At 41.1% G+C, this 23376-nt stretch overlaps 1 protein-coding gene across 2 annotated transcripts in view; it reads left to right on the top strand.

The window, feature by feature from the left end:
• nrxn3b (neurexin 3b) overlaps positions 1 to 23376 on the top strand; it is a 348019-nt gene that overhangs the window by 114195 nt on the left and 210448 nt on the right. For both annotated transcript variants that reach the window (XM_055044125.1, XM_055044126.1), the window contains 2 exons: positions 20136 to 20339; positions 22870 to 22896. In XM_055044125.1, the coding sequence (XP_054900100.1) occupies positions 20136 to 20339; positions 22870 to 22896 (231 nt within the window). The remainder of the gene's footprint in view (positions 1 to 20135; positions 20340 to 22869; positions 22897 to 23376) is intronic.

Here is a 23376-nt window from a genome sequence, read left to right on the forward strand (position 1 = left end):
ACAAAATGGCGTTTCTCTAGTGTCAAACGCCTGGTAACCCAATATGGGAGTGTTATTTTCTTTCGACTTTTAATTTCCAAAGAGCCTCCTAGTCTTTCGAAGGTTTGTGAAAAACTGAGACGGATTAACATTCTTCCGACTTTACCGCCAATAATAGAAGCTGCCAGGGTCTCGTTTCCTTCCCACCATCTTCCTCTCGTTCACGATGGAAGATCAGTGATCGTTAAAGGTGTCTTGGTCTGCTCGGTGGTCAGGTCTCAACACACTGAACTACCTTCTGTTTGCTCAAATACACCACAGCTCAATACGGACGCCGTATCACTTTGCTCCTCTCATTCTCACCCACAGCAGAGCGAGGCCATCAACCATGCAGATGGATGTCTTCTCAGAGTGCTGGTGTCAGCGATCCCAAGGCTCGCAACCGCAAGGAAACAGTTGAAGTAGGATCAGAAAACCCAGAGAGCTTTATTTCCAGCTAAAGACTCATACCGGGCTTATTCTCTGGCAAGAAAATCTTTGAAGCTTAAAGTTATATTCTGTTTCTTGGCCTCATAATGGCCCTCGAAAGGAATCTTTGCGTGAGCCTGTCAACACTTTCCACCTTCTGAATTTGCAGAACTCTCCCGGACGCAAGTTTGCCAATTTTATTCTCGTCCAGTGATAAAATTGTGCCTCTCAGGATGACGAGAGCCCGTTGGATTGAGATGCTGTGCGTGGAACTTCGTGCCGTATTTTGTCTTTTCAAAAGGAGCGACTTGAAATCTCCGAGCCGAACTGGCAGAGCAGCTCTTTCTCCTCCTTCTCGGTGCTTTTCAGCAGACCCCAGAGCTCCCTGGCGACAATATCAAACAGCCACTGAGATGTATTCACACGTGGCACAGGCTCTTGATCTCACCGAAGCTATACAGTGCATTTGCAGCTGAGAGCTACGCTTGCGCTTGTGTGATGAGAGAGAGGGTAGAAATGATGAGATCAATGCTCTCCCGGTGGATATAACAGAGGTTATGAATTTACATGAAAGCATTTGGCCTTCAGTGGTGAATTGCTGGAAGAATATGAATGTTTGTTTGTCTGTGGCTTGAAGCAGTTGGAGATCAGTCTAACACCGTTTTGCGATGTTGTCTGATTGAATTGGATTTCGCTCTAGGAGTCTTTAGATGTGTTTCTTATGTAGCGATAGCAGCTTAATCGTCAAACCCAAACTGCTAGTATGGCGTCATATTAGTGCGGCAGCAAGTGTGACGGACGTGCTTGTGGCAAGCAGTGATGTTTTTCTGACCTGCATCTACTTTGTACAGGGTGAGGTACAAGTCAGTTGTATGGGTCGCTTATTTAATAGAAACAGACAAAATAGCCCACTAAACCACACCAGTTCTAGAGGTACTGCTGAGTGGAACAAACCATTAGAGACCTAGCAAACTGGCACTCTAGAGAGGAATCTGAAAGCACTCTGTGTGGTATCCCAATGTGCTTTTCAGTTACCACATATTCAAATGATTTGGTATGTGACAAAAGCTCACTTAATTCACCTTCAGATGTGAACACATTCTGATTAAAAATGTATTTTTCACCTAAAAAACAATTCACTGTACAGCTCCAGGCAGAAAGCGTCACCGGGCTTAAAATGGGGCCATGTTGGGCACATTGTCATTTTGTATGTTGGGAATGAATAAGGCTAGCTGAGGTAAAGGCCTGCTTGTTCCACTCTGATTTGTTTTTTGAAGCACATTACTCTGGTTGGATATGCCTGACAGTGCAGTTTATAGGAAATGTCACAAAAACCAGGATTTTTATTGTAGTATCCAGCGAATATTGGTGTGGCACATTTTTATTCGTTTAAACAAAATGGAGACTGATATTGATCTATGTTGGCAGAATTGATCTTTTATCCCTTTGCAGCCCTTGGACTGGCTGCTTCCTTTCTGTTTCTTTAAAATGAAGGAAATAAGAGTTATCTATTGCATAGCATCTCTTTGAAAGGACTCCTTTTTAGTTGTTCATAAGTTGCTGTACAATGGTACAAATCTTTCATTCCCAAAGACGCTTTGTTAGATTGAGATATGGTGACGGCGGATGAAAACAAAAATCTGTCTCAGACTTTTTGAGCTTTGCGACTTGGTCCAATATAGTGGCTATCAGATGAAGATATTAAGTTATATAAGGAAGCAACGAAACACGCACTGCTCCTTGAAATTGAGTTTATTTTTGCTGCAATGCCTGCTACTTGTTTCCTCTTACAGATCCCAAATAGCTGGCTGTAGCCCTGGCATTTGTCATTTTCATTGTTATTACTGGAATTGGCATGCTTTTTAAGACGGTTGTACTATCTCAGTAACATTACGAAAAAGAAATCAAAAATAATAAAAAGGAAAGCTCCGTCCGTCTTTTCAGGCTTCATACGTTCATACGTGTTTCTATGACAGGCAAACACAGTCTGCTGATTCAGAAGTGGAGAGCATACCATCACCAAATACTGAGAAAATAACTCAACAGGAAAAGGAGCATGTTTTCTCTTCCTTACTGTCCGCTTGTTGTTGTTTTTTTTTTTTTTTATTTCATCAACAAAGGCGCACTGCATCGATCTGTTCGGATACAATAACCTTCATCCACTCATACCTGTAGAAAGATTTGTTTTACTCTGATATTTATTCGTAATAACACCTCCAGCTCACTAGGTCAGTCATTTATCCGCTATATATTATACTGCCCTCCACTTTAAAATATAGAATCCACCGATAAGGTTCTCAGATTAATCTTCATCGGGGGACTTTTTTCCGAGTTGACTTTCCGCAAAGGTTTTTTTTTTCTTTCACACTCCGTTGCAGTCATCACCATAAAGCGTAGAAGACGCATGCCAAGCTGTTTGCAGCCCAATATTGCACCGCGACGTTCCTCTCTGTTTTTCCATCATTCAGCTATATGACCGCCTGTCTCCCACATATGACTGAGCCACAAGAGATGGAGGTCAGCTATCTGCTCGCTAAAGCCATTAACAGAGAAATAGGATTGTGTGTTGGCGTGCAGAAGAGTTGATGTGTTTGTATTTGCTCTGGGAGAGGGAAAAAAAAATTGCTTTGAATCCACTGGAAAATTGCTGTAAAAAACTGGCAGACTCCAGAAGGATGGCATGTGTGTTCGCTAGCATTCAGGCCAAATTGCAGGCTAATGTGCTACATTAAATCTAACGTAGCTGCTACGGCGTGAGCAATACTGTGAAAATGCATTCGCGGCATTCAGATATTTGCCTTTACATTACAATCAAATGTTTCTGCTTGTACGGAGTGATTAAGATTGTATCTATTTATCACTGAGAGTGAGAAAGATTTTTGTTATGTTGTAGGAACATAATGATAAATAAAAAATCTTATGTCTTACACGGCAAATGTTTCACACAGTGGTTGGTTCATTGGGGTAGCTTTTGGTTATCTTTAATTCAGTAACACTTTATTTATTCCAAAGGGAAATTAAATGTTGTCATAACTCGTGTCATCAAAGTATCTTCAAAGAGTCACTGTGGATGCTGACGCTGGTGGCAAGAAGGATCTTCAGTAGCAGTCAGTCTTGCAACAAATCCTGAGAGGCCTCTGACTGAAGACTAAGTAATGACATGCTAGCAGGTCAATTTGCTGCTCACATTTGGGGATTTGGGCCAGGAGCCTAACAAAAAAACCTTGTTGCCACTGTAACACTTTAGAAAGTAAATAGGTAGGGGTGAAAATCTGTCCCTCTACACAGCTGTGTATACTCTGGCTATAAACATTTGTATTTTTATGACAAAAACCTAGTTGAAGAAATGAATTCATTCAAACTGCCTGATAATAATGCCACTACAATTTAATAATGAGTGGCAAAAGTTCTAAAGCTCAAGAAATGAAAATTAGAGCCTTTTTCACAGCGTCGTCTTGCAAACATAAATTCAAAACTATGCTTGGACCAATGACCACCTTGTTCATTTGATGAGGCATTTTTGAGAATCCCCAAAGTTCTGCAAGATAACAGAAGCATTTCCAAAAACAATCGCAAGCTACTCCTGATTCCACCGACTGAATTTCATGTTTCTGGAGTCAACAAAAAGAAGTCTGGGAATGATCTCATCGTGTTTGTATTGAACGGCACCCACCGCTGCACGTCAAGTTCCTTCTCCTCTGAAGGGAGCTTAAAATGCTGGCAATTTTCTCACTCCGTTTACCAAAAGGGGAGGAGGAGGAAGCATAAAAAAAAAAATAAAAAATCCAACGTGACAGATATTTTAGAGTTCTTGAAATGATCAAAGATGGTAGCAGGCGACGACTAACAGACAACAACAGAGCTGTTTGCTCGCTGTTTTTATCTGACACGTCTCCGCCAAGTCAACTATGACGTTGATTTCTGTCTCAAGTCTGTTTTCACCTCTCTCTTTTTTCCCCTTGCATTTCACATAAACCTACTTGTGCTCCACTTCCTACAGTTCACTTTTCATGACACTGATTTCATATTTTCCCTGTCCTGCCCCCCCGATCCCACCGACACACACACGCGCACGCACGCAAGCATTCGGACGCAAAAAAAAACATTTGCCGCGTTTTTGTTTGGCACGTTTCCCTAATCCCACCCATGAGACGTGACAGCACCTGTGATCAGAGGCCTGCCTCGCTATCACACAAACAGATGTGGTGCTGGCATGGGGAGACGGGCTGTCACTGCATATGGTTGCACATGCGTGTTATCTTTTCATGCACCTGCTCAATACGACGCATAAAAATTAAGTATTATCTCTATTTTTTTTTTTTTATAAGGTACACCTCTTTGACCTTGCCGTGTTTACATCTACTTGCATGATTACAATTGTCTTATTGATGATAACCAGCATGTTTTGACGTTTTTCATTATTTTTATTGTTTGTGAGCTGCCTGCCACCTGCCCTGCCAGTGCCTCTGCAACGTTCATGTGCAAAATACCTGTGCTCTGGCCCTTGTAGACCCATTTTGTCTAGGTCGTGACCGGGAGTTTGGGTCGGCCAAAGAAACCTGTCTGCTTGTGATCTGAATTTCAATGCGGCAGCTTGGCTTGGTGCAGCCCCGACAACTGAGCCCCGTGGAACAGAGAGGGGGGGGGACTGTAATAGCTGCTTGCTTAGAATACAACTTTGTTTAAATATATCACCAACACGTACACAGATTTGTAGCCTTTGGGCTACATTTTCAAGAGAAACCAGTATTAATTTGTTTAATACGTTGTTTACTTTGAGATGTTTAAAGGGGAGGGTGTTGTGGTATCAAGATAAATTAAGCTTTTAAAAAGTTACTGTTTGAAAATTGCTAAAATGTTCACCTTATGGGGGAATAAGGTGAACTTTATTAAACCTTTGCTACGGTTAAAGTTTTTGGTATCACTTTATTTGATACCAAAACCTAGTGAAACCGTATAATACTCTGCCCAATTGGACACTTCAAAACTTTGACTAGGTAGATGCATGAGAAATACAATACAAAATAACCCTAACCCAGATAACATTATCAGATCTCTCTTGATTCTCTGTTTTTCTCCCAATGTGTGAAAACATGATATATGTAATAATATATATATAATATTTAATATAACTGGCTAGTTGAAACATGAGTCTGTTGTTGTCCGTAACCTATCCAGGGTGTGGCCTTTCTCTCGTTACTGAATGCTGCAGATAACCTCCATTCTGACCCTATGAACATAAGCATGCACTAAAAACAAAGGGATGGATGCACGCTTAAGAAACGTTGCCTGATTAGATAGAAAATAGTGAGTGTTTCTTCCAGGTGGTACAACTTCTACACCGAAGAGTGTTACCAGGGAAACCTAAAGTGCTTCTGCATGCTGTGTTGCCTGACCAAAAAAAGTTTGTTTTTGATAGATAATTCAACCTGTTGATACCATGCGAATGCAGTTGAGGATCTCAAACCTAACACTCCATTTCAAATCCTGTTTTGCCAACATCAATGATGCAAAATGGTGCAAAAAGCATTTTTGGTAGCTCTGTGCCATTGGCTTTGCCTAGTCATCCATGCACGTTCAGCTGTGTCTGGTACTCTAAGAGTGATGCTGAAAAATGATTTTTGTTTCTGAATAGCTCGCAGTCAGACCCACCCAGAGCCAAAGCGAGAGGAAGTCATCACTCTCCCATAACGATAATGTTTCCAGGTGGGCTTTGTCCGCTCTCATCTTTGGCAGACAGCTCGGGGCTTTATTTCTTTTTGATTGTTACATCCCATTACATAAAGACGGTTACTCAAAATGTTAGACCCCCACAAGGGGGACTTGACTGCAACAGATTATTCAGCTCGCGTTCGAGCCTTGGCTCGTGCGAGGTGATATTAATTCGAGACTACAGGGAGGTGTATTTGATGTCGTCTGTGGGAAGACGCCGTCGTCGGATTCGGTTCAACAAGCCAGTCAGTCGGTCAGCAGTGAGACAATAAGAGAAGCTTGCGCATTAGTGTTTGGATGTTTCGGAGCGGGTGTGGGAGAGTAGCTTTTAAGGGAATCGGGGTGGTGCTGACAGTTGTGCATTGCAGAGTCCTGTGTAGCTGATAAAGTAGCCCAGTTAATCAGGTAAATAGGCCTGTAATGAAGTGCGTTTGTCTGACGGCGTGCCAGCCCAGTGCCAGACGATCCCACTGAGACTCTCCTCTTTCTGGCTCGGCGCTGCACGCACGCTCACATTCACACACCCCACCCAGCATCGGCACCACCCGTACAAACACACACATTCAATCCGCCGGAGACAGATTGAATTGTGTCTAATGCATATTGCATTTTCCCTGACAAGATGCCACCGCCCACATACTGTAAGTGCCCATGTTTTCCCGGCTGTCTGTGGACAGCGGAGATAATGGCTCCAAGCCTGAGCTGATGGCTGGAAGTGTGTCCACCACAGATCTGAGATGACATCTTTTGTTACAGCTTCCTCTGTCTTGATGATTTTTTTTTCTTTCCCAGAGACAATGCTCTGTTAAAACTTTATTTAATGTTGGCTGTTTTGTATTCCATCAAAAATGTCTGATTCTAAGAGTTTTAAGGAGAACTAATACAAAGTTTTCAAAAAAATTTTGTCCAACAACATATAGTTTGGTAGGCGCAATTTGTTTGCGGCCCAAAATTGCAAAATTTGTTGCAATGTCAGCTGGTGCAGTTTGCCTCCACACTGCGCTGTGTCAAGCTTTCCAAATATTTTGGAAGACCCGTTCACCCCCTCGCCTGAGGAGGCGCAGCAGAAAGACAGGAAAACCTCTGAAGAAGACATGATCACAACTTCTTTCTTTGCAAAATGTAAACGAAAATGGAGTAGCATCAGATTTCAGCAGTTATACGGTTTTCCTTTTCTCTTTGACAAAAGATCACGACGCATAGCTCCTGCTAGCGCTAGACTAGACATTTGTTTTGGCCATGGTTACCCAGAATGCCCCACACTGTAGCCCACTTCCTGCTTTGGGAGCGACCTCCAATCCACCTGGCATTCACATACAAAATGGAACTGGACCAAAGTCAACTTTTTCTGGTCAGCATCAGGTGTTTGATTACGCATTCTCACCTCCCCATTCACTCCAGTGTTGCAGTTGCATCACACAACGACTCAAATGCAATTCACCAGCTTTCTAAACCTACACTCACTTGGCTCCATGTTCATTTATAGTGGCATTAAAATAATAGGCTGCCATCAGCTCTAACGGTTTAATCACAGACAGTAATTGTAGATCAGAGAGGCGAGGTGACTTTGAAGTTGGCACCTTATGAGCTGTAACAACCTGGAAATAGCCTAAGCTTCCCTTAGCTGCAATTGCTGGAGCAGATGGTACAGTCATCCAAAAAAGAAACTTTTATGATCTATGTAGGGGAGGTGATCTGGGGGGGAAACCCTTAGTTTTACCAACATCCTCAAAAATCCACTTCACAAGAACAATACAGAATACAGAATTAACCATGCTTTATCACCACAGCAAGACGTGAAGATCATTTAGAGGCTAATTTTAACGCTGAAACCGAGAGCTAATCACCACCTATTGTCTTTCGCTGTCTGTATATTTAAAATGTATTGAAAATGTACAGAAACGAGCGCAGAACTGATGAGCTCGGTTTCTCAGATAAGCTAGCCGCCGCCTTCCAGCAGAGGTAATGACGTGTTTCAAATGCTTGCTTAGATTCCTTTTCTACCCACAAAACGAAGTGAAAATGTGTAGCCCTTTATATTGTATGTCTTCATCGTTGCTGCATGATTGAAGCTGCCTTAGCACGAATCATTTTAATGGTTCCACGTGTCACAATATGTAGATTTGGACTCCATTTCTGCACCAGAAAAAATAGTTTGTGTGTGAAATATATAATGGGATATAATTACACTGACTTGCTTTTTTTTTTTTTTTTTTTTTTTAGGTAAATAAAACTAATGAATTATTCTTTTCGTTCTTCGTATTGTTTTGTCCTTTTAGAGACATTTGTCTCTTTTTTTTTGGTCAAAACCAAATTCCTTATCTGAATAAGAATATTTAAAATCTGAATCCATGAAGTCAAATATCCCTTTGAAATGAAGAAATGACCAGATACTGGACTCCGTTTTGTTTTTGGATTTGTTTTTTCTACAGAATCTTAATGTAAATCTGTCTGGAGAAGGAATGAAAACTCTTCCTGGCAATAACTTCACAGAAACTCATTAAAAAAAAGCATGGGATTACCCTGGAAGATTTCCCAGTTTGTTTTTCTTGGCAGAAACGCATTAGAAGCCCTGCCAAACCAAATCAACTAAAATTATGAAAAAATATTTTTTATGTTTGTTTGTTGAACCTTTCATACACAAATTTAAGGCAGTTTTTCTTACCACTGGGAAGAATTAACCTTTACTCAAGTACTTGACAATAACAGATTGCACTAGTTTGGTTTTCATTTGACAAAACGTGTCAATCCTAAAATAAAATGGTAAAAAAAAAAAAAAAAGCACACAGGGTTTTGTGTAAGGTCACATTATTGACGGGGTCATAAAGCTTCCATCTAACATCTGACAGTTTGATTTCAGTCAAAGCACATCGCCTCGAGGTCACAAGCATCCAGCTGTCTTAACACACAAACAAAACCCAACTTTCAATGTTTTCTTTTATAACAAACCCTCAGATACTTCTCCAGTAGACACGGAAACACTCAAAAGTCTGCGCACCCCACAGAAGCATACACACACACCCCCACACACACACACACACACCACACACACACACACACACACACACCCTAGCACAGTGAAGACTGTTATTAATGGCTGGGAATATAAAGAACAGGACACCCTGACCAAAAACAGAATGTTTTCCCAAAATGGATGAAGGTACAAGACAGAAACTATTTCTCTACTGTTGGGGTCTACCTAATTGTTTACAGGCAAATTCACTAAATTGGAAAAGCCTCATTCATCAGAGTGAAAGTACATTTTAGGAATAACATTCTTGAAAGCATAAATGTGTCATTGAAGGTGGACAGTGTCATTTTTTTTAAGTCTTCGATCACTGGAGCTTTAACATACATATTGTGGAAAGGAAAGACAGGAAGTCATGATTGCAGTGTAGCAAAAATAAATAAATTCTTTAGTTGTCTTCATCTCAAGTCACACTGTAGTCTTTGGCTATAGCTGCTGGAAAATGAAACAATCAGACAATAAATAAGTTCCTTTTCTTTTTCTCAAAACAAAATAAATAAATAAAACAATATCCACGAACCAAAACCGAAAGCCACCTCCCCGTCTCCGATCCATTCATTAATCTGCCACTCTGTAGTTCCCTGTTGCCTTTGCGACGCTCTTGTCCTCTACCATCCCTCCTTCTCACCTTTAACAGAAAATAACTATTCGTGCGAGGGACGTTCGTCCCAGCGGACGGGGAAAATGACACTTAAAGGACTAACTGGGCCAGCAAACTGGTACATGCTGTACACGGGACAACAAGGAGGGACGGGTGTAAAACGGAGCGTGGCAGACGCATCGGAAAGAAAAGAAAAGTGGAGAAAAGAGCGAGGCCGGGACACAAAGTGAGGTAAAGCGGCAGGGCGGAGATGGATGAGAGGAAGAGCTACAGGCTAAAAGAAAATGATGGTTGATCAATGAGTCGTGTGAAACAAGATTTGGCTCTCATACATATTTTTTAACCCTGACTTTGACAGCCGTTATGTGTTGTACCTCATGGCTTCATCTGCATGGCGGTGGCAGGATGAGAGAGACTTTGACAATGGACCAGACTGCACTTCAGCACTTTGGATGCAGTGGATGTTATGATCATCTGGGCTTTCCCTCATTACTTAAAGAGACACTTATGGAAACCCGTGACTTTTATTGACGTTGCAAAACAAAATCTAAAAAGCAAATGTTCTTGCTCAATTTTCTGGCGTTCAACAAATGGGAATAATTTTATTCTGACTGACCTAAAACAAGAGAGGTTTCGTCTGATCTAACAGCATCTTATGATGTGTGGCTAGAAATGCTAGCTGCTAGCTTTCTTGATATGAGCCCAACAGGAAGGATGACACATCAGCTCACTATTTTATTTATTTCTTTACCCAAAGAGCCTTGCCCGATGGCTGCTTCAGATAACAGCAAGGACCAAGTATAAAAGAGATAAAAGAATAGAGTTACTTGCAGGATTTAGCTACTAGCTTTTCCTCTGTGGATAAGGGAACTCAATCTCTTTCTCATGAATGTTTGGGAGAAAAAGTGTTTGGGATGTTGCAAGCAAGCAAAATTGATGACGTTGACGTAAACGGCATCTGGTGTTGTGCCACATGACTGGAGACGATCTCTCGACTGGATTGCAGATTTGCACATTTCAGTGTCGTTGAGGTGATTGGCATTGGATACCAGAAAATCCTCATCTCATGGAAGCAACTTAAAATGTCTTAAACTTGAGAGTTGGAGTTGTAGCCAATATTCAAAGTGAGTATAAGCATTCTATAAAACAAGTGCAAAACGACTAGCGTTGTGTGCAGATCTGAATCCCACCAGCAGTTTCATTAAACATCACGGTCCAACTCTCCGTATGCTTCTTCGCTATGTCCAAATATAGCCAGAAAGAGAGTATTATTGATTTGCTTAATAGTGTGACGCCTCAGCGGTGCCTCAGCGTCACCCAGCAGGTGTTACATTTAAAGCATTTGCTAATCCCTAATATCACTTAATCATGCTCACCCTACAGTCAATAATAATACCAACCTGTTGTGAGCAATGAGGACTGACACTTCATATATTATATCTATTCACCTCATGCGTTACACATGATAAATCACCCGTCTTCCTATCTCCACGTGAAATGTGTTTGTTTTTTCCTATGCTGTGCAGCTAACAAGCGCAGGGTGGGATTGACGTAAGTGTATCTGTGCGTATGTGGAGGATTGGGGGCCGGGGCAGAACACCGTCGCGACATCCAGGCACAGAGAAATAAATAATGTGCTTTCATGTCCGTGCGTCTCACAAGGTGACAGCAGTCGCTGTGATACCGCGAACCGCTCGACTAAGTTTGGAACGAACGTTCCGAGGAACTCCGACGCGGCGCTTGAAGTCTCCCGCCGCACACGAAGCCGCGACAGCAAACTTCTGATCCCGTCCTCTGGGTTCGCTCTCATGTATGTGTTGGAAAACAGGAAGACACCAAAAACCTGATTCCTTTTAATAGACATCTCTGAAGAGAATGTAAGAAGATTGAAATTGAAGTGTTGTGAGTTTGTGCTAAACGTGTAAATCCCACTAATTTATCATAGGTGCACAAAATATAATGATAACAAATTGTGCTGGATGATAAATTGTCCCAGAAGCTACTACGATAAACCGTAATATTGTCATTTTGAGACCATTTTTAACTAATATAATGCCAGTGGCAAAATAATACTGCAAGAACACATTCCAGAAGATCAACAAACTTTAAATTGTAATTAACATTTAACACTGGAACAAGAAGACATTTTAAATATCAAATATCTCAGTTTGACATTACTCAGTTTAACTGCTTGGAAAACTGAGAAAGCAACAAGGGCCGTCGTTAGAAAGCTCCTCTCTTTCCAGAAATAGAGCAGTCAAAACCAGCTTTGTTGTATCCCACAAAATTGCAAGATACGGCAAGCCATTTCCTGATGGGGAGTTTGTCAAAGACTTTTTGTCGGATTTGCCCTTGAGAAAAGCGACACATTTAGAAATGTCTCTCTCTCTGTCTCTCTTGAGGCGATTCAAAGAGATCATAGAGAAATGCAGCTGGAACAATTGAGCAGTTTTAATTTATTTTCCTTGGTTACAATTTGTATTTCTGATAGAGATCAGTTACTTTTCTTTGTCCTCGGATTGAGAAAAGACTTTGAGACGCTAAAAATGAGCCATGTTGTTGATGGAGCTGAAATAGTTCATTGGATCCGGGAAAGAGAATTGAATCACAGTTTGGGAGTGTTGTCCTGTTGGGAGGTAGAGACGTCTAAACACTGGACATTGTATGGCTATCTAAGTTTGGTCTACATATTTCTTTACTCCTGACTGTGTTTTCTAAACCACATTTAGAAAACCATCTCAATGCGGTTTGAGGCAGTCAGCCAAATAGGAAACTTCTGCTCCCAACCAATCCCTCAAACTCTGCTGAAATGCCATGGCCCTATTATGACTACATCATTAGTCTGATAAATTCATAATTGTACATTTAATCCAATGAACAGTGAAAAGAAAAACATGTTTTTTTTATTGCATAAACTTCCAAGAGAAACTGTAGTCCAACACAAATACATTGAAGCATTTCTGCAGACATTGTGTACTTCTGTTTAAGCTGTTTTGCTGTTTCAGAATCAGGGCAGCGATGCTTTTTTTTTTTCTTTTCTTTTTTTAAATTTGGAGACAAAGTGTGCTTGTTTTGAGTTGGAGCTTCAAAACGCCTGAGACAGCAGATTCAGAATCCTTTTTCAGTCCCAACAACGTCCCCTCATTTCGGCTTTTGTCTTTAAACTTTTATCTCCTGCTGAAGGTTAAATGACTTTGGAATCGTGCGCAGTAATTGGTTCGGGTATCTTCTGCATTATCGACCGTTTCATGTGCTTCGGAGAGGATGAGGCAGAACGGGTTTTTTTCTTTTCTTTTCTCAAAAATAGATTTATGATAATTACAACTGTCTACTTTCAATTTCCTGAAAAGTGTTTACGGAGGTTGGGGACGTAGACGGAATTTGAATGCTCGTCGTTTGCAGCTGTGGCGATTTGCCCTCAGAACACAGTTCGGAAATGGAGCCCGGTCCTCGTTTTCCTTTTTTCTTCTTTTTTTTTTTGTTACCTGCCAATAAAGATGAAAAGCGTCCTGCCCCCGGTGCTAAACTTGTGCTGAGTTGTGCTGAAACGCAACGCCGGCTCAGTGGTGCCTGACGCAGCACTGTACAAATTCATTCAGTACAATAAAAACAAATGAAACAGAAAAAGAATGAGGCGGCGGCTGGGAGCAGGAGGACGAAGCACAACGTCTTGGCTGCTAAATATACCGGAGACATTTACTTATTTTACAGTGTTTACCCAGGAGAGCGCTGGCTCTTCCTGCACTTTAGAACGATCTGTTCATTTAAAAAAACAGAATGATCTTTTTTTTTTCTTCCCCACCATTCGGAACGCCACGCTGTTACTCCCTAATCCCCATTTGTAATTAAATGTGTGCAGAGAAAGCGTGCCGGCCTGGTTACATAAAGCCAGGCTCTCATTGTGACACATTGTGACACATTGTGCAGCATCCATCCGTCATCCACCCATCCCTTGCTTTTTGTCATTTTTTTTTTTTATCTAAAGCTCCCTTTTGTATGTTTCTTTCTTGCTTCCTCACTCGGGGGCAGAAAGGAGAAAGTGGAGGAGCTCAAGCTTTTTGCACGTTTGGCCGTGTGAGAAATCAGGACAGTTCAAATTTCTTAACATTATCTAAACATAATGCAGCAACCATTCATGAAACAAGAAGCAAACAATACCTTTTGTCAAATTTCACAATCAAAATAGTCAAGAATAATCATCAAATATACATGAAGCGCATTAGTCAGACTGCTCAACCTGTTTGAAGGCCATCAGTGTTTCGGATGTTCTGCAGTTTTCTAAAAATTTGTTTTATATTAGTGAATGTCGCTTCTCCATGTTTGGTTTTGGTTCTGGAGATTCAGAGTAGACTTGAACCAGGAGGTCTGAGGGGTCTGGAAAGTTGATACTAAACCATTTAGTGATTTATAAACTAGCACAAGTATTTAAAGTCTATTCCCTGAGCTACGGGGAACCAGTGTAACTGGAGTGAATTGCCCTATTTTCTTGGGTTTTGGTGAGAACATGAGTAGCTGTCTGATTTTTTTACATTTTTTTAAGGCAGATCTTTGAAGAAACTATTGCATTAATCAATTCATCAAATCTCCATATCTGAGGCTGCAGGCTGTAAAAACGAGATACAGAAGACGGCATGTTGTTTTAAAGGAGTACATACATTTATTTATTTTTTTTCCTCCTTCGTATTATTAATAATTATATTTAAGGCTCCTTTCAAAATACTCAAGGACAATGTGCAGGACATTGCAGAGAGTTCAAGACCCTGAAACACTGCCAGTGTAATAACAAAGCGCTGCCATTTTTTACTGGCTAACACCTCTCACCCTGCAACACACTGGATGGGGAAAAAAAGTTTGCCAAAAAAAAAACTTTTGGAGACATTTACGTTTACACCACAGGTGAACATTATTGCGGGACGGGAAAGGCTTGCAAATTACGCGAGCCGCTATAAACTGAGAGTTTACCTCTCATCAGTCACCACGGACTCTGATTAATTACAAGTTTTAAAGCCTTCGGGGAGCGCGTTGCCACTTTGTTTGGAACAATTCATCTTTTGGTGGCACTGGTTACTCCAGGGGCTGTTCAGAAACATCCGTCCATGACTTGCTGCTCTTATGAATTTCGTCATTTTGACACTTGAGGCTCAATGAGCAGCAGCTTCATTGGTTTGTAACCTAGAAGCCATTCTTTGCTCTGTAAAGATGATAGAGATACAAAAGTTGGCAAGTAGAAATGACTTATTTATCCTCTTTCGCTTTTTTCCCTGTTCTATTGACAACTATGAGTGAAGTGTGATATTACCAAAAAATATGAATTCAAGCTCATGCGTGTGCATTTCAAATGTTCCCAATTTGTAACTGGGGAACAAAAGATTTGAAATATGCTCATCGCGTTTCAGATTTTAAAGCAGGATCGGAAACGACACTTAAAACAGTGGACGCAGTTAAAGAATCACAAGGTAAATAAAAAAAAGAATAAAAAGAGAAGTTGCGCCAAAGTGTAAGGTTAACTAATTGCATGAGATCCTATCCAAATACCTTATATTCCTCTGCGGTATTAGTGTTGAAATGAACATAATTTGGCATCTGGCGGAATGTGGCTGAATGAATGACTGTGAGAATTGAGAATTTCAAGAAAATAAATGAAGATTGAGGGTCCGTTTCTCTCCTCACTTTGACCCCCGCCATTTGTTTTAAAAGCGCAATAGTTTAGTGTGGATGAACTAAAGCTTCCCACCTTCTTGAGCCAGAAGAGAGTTGTTTACTCATGCACATTTGCAGCTAAAGTAAAAAGGAGCCTGGATAAAACAGAAGTGAATACAAAGGAAAGCAGATTGCTTGTGTGTGTGCGTGTGCGTGGGTGCGTGTGCGTGTGAGTGTGTGTGTGCCCGAGTTGAAAATAAATCGACTCGCTCACTCCCTCATCCAAACCCACAATATCTGTGAAGCTCATCACTTAATAGCGTCCCTCCTCCTCTATCTTCTCCCTGAGACGGACTGCTAATTATGTAAAGTGTGGGGTTCATTGAAAAGCGCGCACGCACACACGCAAACACTCTCAATGACAAGCGGCAGCTTAATTACCATCTGAAACGACGTCCTCTGCGCCGCTGATAACTCTCTTAAGAAATGCCAAATTATGGAGGCGCGAACACGGAGGCTGCCGTGTTCATACAAGTTTAAATGCAACCAGTCTGCCTTTCCAGGGAGTGCTGTCACCTGTTTTGTCGAGCAGATGTGTGTTATTACATTTTGTATGAACGATGCTTACCTCAGCGGCAGCCACCCGCGTCCTGCAGCACTCCCATGTTCTCTTTGCCACTGTAACATCGTGATTAGCTCGGATTTGGCAGATTTAGCTGCTTCAACTTCTTTCAAGTTCCAGTTCTGCTGAGAGACGAGTTGTTTGTCTTTGCACGGGGTTCCGGCTTTGTCTGATTTACCATTAGTCGCCTTGTAAGTTCAGGACAAGTTGTATTCATTTCCGTGGCAAACAAAAAAGGAGCAGAAATACACTGGAAGATTATTATGCACAAAGACAAACTGAGGTTTTCATGCAAATGGCTGCCTAAGATGAAAAATGTACTAATTGAACATTGTTCAGGGTGAATGTATTCATTTGACAAAGATTAATGTGAGAATTTTGTCTAGTTTTGAAGAAGTCGTCTAGAAAAATGTGAGAAATAGAAGTTTGGAGACATAACAAACTGGCATCCTACAGGGAGATTTAAAAGCTCTCAAACGTAATGTCAGTGAGCCGGTAATGTAGCACTAGCTGTGTTTACATCAGTTTTCTTCTATGCACATTTTTAAGTATCGCGTTAGAACGTATGAAACAGCAAAGTGTGAAAAGAATAAAAACTTCCCCAGTTAAAAAAATATATATATATTCTCGATCGAGGTGTTTTTCAGTGTTTCCGAGAAAGAGTTGATTGACAAAAGGGAACACCTTTGCTGAATATATTCTGACTTGCAGAGAACTTTCTCATTCTCACATCCTCACCTGAGGCACGACATTCTGAAGATGTCAAAATCCAAACCTCCAGTTTCCAGGTGAAAACTCTCCACACCACGTTCCACTCTTTGCTTCTTATTTCAGCCATGCTTGGAATAAGCAATTGGCAAAATTCTGCTTTACATGGCCTGGTTTATTAGCGCCGAACTGGAATATGGAAACGCGCCGAACACTCACTTTCTGTTTTTCACCTTTTTCGCAACATTTTCAAAGTTTGCTTGACATTGGCAAATCACAGCTACTGCTTCTGATAAAATCCCAAAAATGTAAGCTAATAGACAAAAAAAATCTGCAGAATTGTTACATTGTTACGTTCTTATCAGCACTCTTCTTATTCTTCTGCACTGCTGTGTTAGCGAAGTGCTTTACATTTGTCAGCTGTGCTGAGGTTTTGTAAAATAGTGAATGGAAGAAACTGAAAGTCCCACTTTCAGTTTTCACACCAAGTACTCCACCATGTAATTCATTTGCTTGATGTAGACATCTGAGCAATATTCTGAGGCTATCGTCTGTCCTGCCATTCAGTTTAGAAATTTATGATTTTCCCCGCAAAATTTAAAATCCATTTCCTGTATTTACATCTGTGCAATATGTAAATACAGACCAAACCATTGGAAAAAGTTAGAAGACAACACAGTCAGCTTTTTTCAGCTATAGTGAAGGAACTGCAGATGTCAAAAATCCCTTATGTTCCCCTTCTCAAAGCTTCGTTTTGTTTCTTTCACAAAATAGTTTGAAAGGATTCAAATTCTCGTTTCAAGAGAGCAATTTGGTTTGAATTTTAGATTTAGGTTCTAAATGCGTGGTGAAAAATCTCATAGGAGAAAATGCAACTGCATCAAGATTTTCTTTTCTCTCTCACATCATTATCAGAAAATCTCTTCAAACCATTGTTTTAGTTTGCTGTTCATGTTTTATTTTTATTTTTTTCCCTCCTAATGTTAGACCACTAGCCCACCATGCGGGACCTCCTCTGGCCTTTCAAATCAATCGATCAATCCCCCTGTCAGTCAGCAGAGCTGTCTGCGAACAGACTTCTCTTCATTCACATATGAATGTTTTCCTGGCTTTTTTAAAAATCTGTCCGTGCCTTTGAGGAGGGAAGAGAACAATCTAAAGCCGAGTAGAATAATGGCGAGCCGAGGTTTCATGGTCCTCTAGGCAACCGCGCTCACAGACAGCTTGTTCACGCAATGGATCCAACAAGGGCCCTAAAACGTACGCATGCGAACCTTTCCGGACCCTCGATAGCAATTTGCTGCTCGGGGTGTTTGACTTCATTTCATGATTTTTGCAGGTTGTCCTGTAAAAAATCCGACTCTCTTGCAGGTTTCGGCATCCTTTTCCGTCAGGCAGTTGGACTGACTTCCTCTTTTTAACGTATGCGTCTGGCTTTCTCGTGGAATTTCTCGTCGTCATCCTCGGCTTTGCTCCAGTCGAAAGTGTTGCCAAGGTTTATATAGGCTCTGTTTTCTTTCTAGAAGCTGCGGTGCCAAAGCCACGTATTTCACGGTTGGGTGCTTTTTTTTAATCTGTCTTTCTCTCCATGAGAGGCTCTCCAGTGCTCTGCAAGCGTTCCCCCCTTCTCACTCCGGTTCTTTCGTTCTGTTTGAACTCTAAAGCAAGAGAACAAATTAGTCTGGCTCTGCAGCCTCCATAACCCCATGACATCTCTCTCTCTCTGTGTGTTGTTTGATGATGGAGTGAATTTTTTCGCGTGCGTTACAGTGTGTTTGCTTGTGCTCCATGGATTGTACACAGCGCACAAAGGGAAGGAGGAAAGGCACCAGCTAAAAGTAGCTCGGCGATTCGCAGCCCGCTCCGTCAGACTCGTCATTCAGCAACGCGGCTGCGTAGGCATGCAGGGCATGAACGCGCGTGTGTTTCCTGTTAATAAAATATGAGAGACACGGCGGCGTTCATGTTCCAGTGGTGGAGCCTTTTCTGCTTTCTTCACTGAGCATGTTTGCAGAAGTTCCAGGGGCATAAACACAACGGCGAGAACTCTTATTTTTCTTCTGTCAGATCGGCATCTCAGGCTCTCTTGTGCTCAAATGCGTCGGATCTTACAGACCAGAGACGGATCAATGAACAGAATATTTTTGGGCGGCCCAGTCCCAGTTAAGCCTGTGGCCCACACACTTTTTTGGTGGCCTTCAAATCTGGAGTATGCAAATGTATTTTTAAAAAAAATAAAAAAAATAAAAAAATAAAAACGCTTTTTACTCAAATTGTCACCATGTTGTGACAGTATAATGTGACACAAATAATCTGAAAAAAAAAATCAGGACAAGACAAGCATCTCAGTGCTGCCTACGCGCCACTCAATGTATTAATGGTGGAAGAACGACTTACTGTCCCAGGAAAACTGTTTGTGCGTCGTCATCAATCGCCATGCTAACTAGCCTTAGCATTTATGGCAGGCTCTGCTTATGGGGAGAAGCTTCAGCTTAGCAGAGCGCAAAGGGATGAGCAGCGCATACATAAACATGATTGACGGCACTAAGATCGTCCTCCTTGCTGTGTTTGGTTGTTTCTAATGGGGCTGTACATTTCTGTAGTTAGCACTGGAAATGCAGGAAGACGGTAGAGGAGCTTGATTTTTTTCACACATTGTGTGTCTCATAGAATATTGTCAGAACACGGTGACAGTTTTAGCAAATATGTAAAAAACATATTTCATAGTTTAAAGTTAAATATCTCAACTGTAGCACTGGGCGCTTGGCGTTAGAGTTTACCAGTACGCAAACATTTATACCGACCAAATCTTACCAACATAAACTCTGTGAAGTCAGAATGACCCTCTACCATAGAATACATTTCAAATAATTTAAAAAATATCCTTAGAAAAGTTACATTTCTGTGCAAAGCATTCAAATGTGAAAGTATTCTGCAGAATGTGAAGTTTTGTGATCTGTGTCCAGTCTAGTGTCTACTTCAAATATCTATGTCCCTGAAATAAGACAAAACTAACTTACAAGTAACTTTACAGCAATAAATAGGAGGTGGTTTTAACTCAGTCAATCTTTCATATTGGTGAAAAAGTACTAGTTATGATTGAAATAATATATTTTTCCCATAATATAAATTAAAATGTCTTGTTCCTCTGGCAGATTATTTCACACATGACTAGTACTTTTTCTGCAGTATTAAGAAATGATTGACCAGCTCCGATGTCGTGTTTAAAAAGTTACTTGTCAGTTAGTTCTTCTTTTATTTCAAGTGTAAGATATTTGAGCTTAAAACGCGACCAAAAGTGTTCGGTGACATTTCGTGTTTTTGCAGTGCAGCACTGAAAATGCCACATTTTTGTCTTTCTCTCTTTGTCTCCACAGAGGCCTCCGTCTTGTCTTACGACGGCAGCATGTACATGAAAGTAGTGATCCCGAACATCATGCACACAGAGGCCGAGGACGTCTCCCTGCGCTTCATGTCCCAGCGGGCCTTCGGCCTGCTCATGGCCGCCACGTCCCGCGAGTCGGCGGACACTCTGCGGCTCGAGCTGGACAGCGGGAGGGTCAAACTGACGGTCAACCTAGGTATCGTATAAACCGTCTCTTCTGGCCCAGGCAGGAGCCCGCGCTCTTTCTTTTATTATTATTATTATTATTATTATTTGATCTAACAAGTACTAAACCAGATTTGTAGTCCGTCCTTGTAGTTGCATGTTGATGTTTTCGACTTGCCTGAAAGTGTAAGTTCTGCCTGGATTGATGTCTTTGTAAAAAAAAAAAGAGTGCATTGATCTAACACTTAACAAAGTTAGTCATGCTCTGCCACGCATCTTTTGAACTCATCACAGGTCATTTAGTCAAAGTAGTTTCACATCTTTCTTATTATTTTATACAGTTTCACCTTGAACACAGTAGTCCAGTCAGCAGCATGCAGATGGTTGTTTTGGTTGTTTTGCTGTCTTTTGAGAACTAGCTCAGCTAGCACTTTTATTTTGCCGCTTCGTTTCCAGTGCTCTTTTTCGCCTTTTATTCATTTCTTTATTTTCTTTTCCCTCATGTTAGAAGGTCCGCCGTTGGCCTAGCTGGCATCTCCTAGGCCTTGTTCAAAGATGGCACTCATCCCTTCAAAGGCCCAGAGCCTGCGGCCCATCTGGCAAACAGCCCGAAGCCACAGCGGCCGGCGCACCCGCACGCGGCAGCAGCAGAGGGACATAGCCTCTAGCCCGACGTGACGACCGTGAAAAGGATGACAAGAGTTTGATTCATCCCATAAGCTGCTACAATGAAAACCAAACAGGCAAAAGTCTGAATAAGTCAGTAATTAAGCTGGGCTAGCTGCAGAAAGCAAAAGATGACACCGGATGCCGTTCATGGGTGTCTCCAGGCCTCAGTGCGGTGTTGGTGCGAGGTGGCGCGCGGCTGTTTGCTCCCACTTTTCTGTTGCGGTTGACGGCACATGAACAAAACACGGTCACATTGGTTTCAGCCCACGTCCCGACGAACCCGCTGCTCTGATTGTTTGACCTGGCTTTTAGGAAGTAGGACTTTTATTTTCAAAGAGACACCAAGAAGGAGTCCCAACTTTTCGGGCTCCAGAAGCTGGGCTGCAAAATCAATGTGGCCTTAAAACAGCTTGTGACCATTTTGAAACGCAAACAAAAAAGGGAAAAAAGGAAATAATTCTACAAAAGTAGTCATTTGCTATAGTAGAGGTAAAGTAACTTTGGGTAGTGTCAGAGCCGGCCCAGAGCACAAGCAAGCCGTGCTGCTGCTTGGAAACCCTGAGGTCAATAAAAAGACCTTCTTTTGAATTTAAAGTTTTCTCAGTTCAATATTTAAAATACTTTAAAATTCTTTGAAAATGAAGTCTAGTTTTGGAAGTTGTATTAACAATTATAATTTGATACTACCAGTTTATTCATCTTCAAACCGGATAGATTTTGTTTCTAATCAATCCTCCTGATACAAAGACTATATATAGTGTGTTGTTTAAAACGAAACAATATCTAGACATGTAACAGAATCTGATAGCATCAGTTCTTGTGATATTGCAACAATATGATATTTCTTCTGAAACTATTAGCATGAGGCCCACATAAAGGTAAGAACTCTAAACTTATCAACCTGTGTCTTGTTTTTTTTTTTTTAAAGTAAGACAGGAAGTAGATGTTAAGTAGTTGCCTGGTACTATGATGTAATCGACTAATAATAGTCCACAATGGACAAGATGCAGTCACCTGGTTATATAACCATCTAAAAAGGCCCCATGAAGATTTAAAATGTATAATGTTAGCAACAGTGCAATGCAAACAGGCAGAATTTTTTATGCATCTTAAAGATTTAGAATCCCCTCGTAATTTGGACAAAACAAAGCCAAAAGGTATATGACTATTAATTATCCAAACCTGAGCTGAACTATTCAACCCTGACTATATGGGGTTTTTCAAACCACAGTTTTGAAATTCATGAAGCCTTTAATATTTTTGCGCAAAGATGGAAAATTGGGCTAGTTTTCCAAAAGCCTTGCTGACATTGAACCTTGTTCTCATTCGTCCGAGTTTATGTCTATTTTTAAAAAGTTACAACGACTACAGTATACCTAAGTATTAACCACAAAATCAAAATACTTCCTATAAAAACACTAATATTGACATTTGTTCTTTACGTAGTTGAAGGTAATGTGTGGCTAAGACTCCAGTAATGTACTAAAATGCTGTGCAACCCTAAAGTCAGACAAATAAACTTATATCCAAAATTTATTCACAGCAATAATTTATCTAAACTAACAAATACAAACCTATTCTGTGATCTACTTAACTTTTGGCCAATAGGCTAATGAAAAATGGGTCCCCCGTTAAAAATTCAGCTAAAGGCCTTGTAAAATCTTTGGCCGGCTCCGAACAGATTCATTGTTTTGACTTGAGCTACATCAGATTACTGCTTTAATCATATTGATCAGTTTGCAAATTGGCTAGGGGTGGGGGGGGGGGGCAAAATGGCCGCTGGCGTCATGTGTCCGTCCCCGGAAGGTGGCTTTACTTGCTTTTGGATGTCTGCAGCTGTAACCTTGAAGGATGCGATTTCATCTGTCACTTGTTCTCCCCTCCCCATCTAGACTGTGTCAGGATAAACTGTAACACCAGTAAGTCAACATTCTTCTTCTGCAGCCTTTTCTCCTTCCGTCAATATTTGATTGTGTGGTCTGTGTGCTAGGTGTGGAGGCAGGAATGTGTGAATGCAGAGGGTTCGGGGGGGGGGCTGGAGGGAGAGGGAGCAATGGGAGGTGATAAGAGGATTTCTTAGATAAAAGTGGGGGGGAAATGAGGAATAGCCAGAGATCAAAGTCATGCAAATCAGGTTTAATATACTTTCTATATTTTAAATGGCCCGTTTTCAAATTAAGTCAAGCAGCTAGCTCTGAATCTTTTTTTTTTTTTCATGCATGCCTGTAGCAACTATCTCAACATCTGCACTCTCAGCCTTTATAGGAATATTGGCTTTATATTTACTCATACATTGCATTGAAATGTCCTGCACTTGTATAGTGTTAATCCATGCTGTAGTATTTAAATCAACATGCTGATGGTGTTTTATGACCTGTTCTTACTCAGAAAAAGGAGTG

The sequence above is a fragment of the Poeciliopsis prolifica genome, unplaced genomic scaffold (genome assembly GCF_027474105.1).
Source record: "Poeciliopsis prolifica strain line A6 unplaced genomic scaffold, Auburn_PproV2 SCAFFOLD020, whole genome shotgun sequence".
Classification (NCBI taxonomy): Eukaryota; Metazoa; Chordata; class Actinopteri; order Cyprinodontiformes; family Poeciliidae; genus Poeciliopsis; species Poeciliopsis prolifica.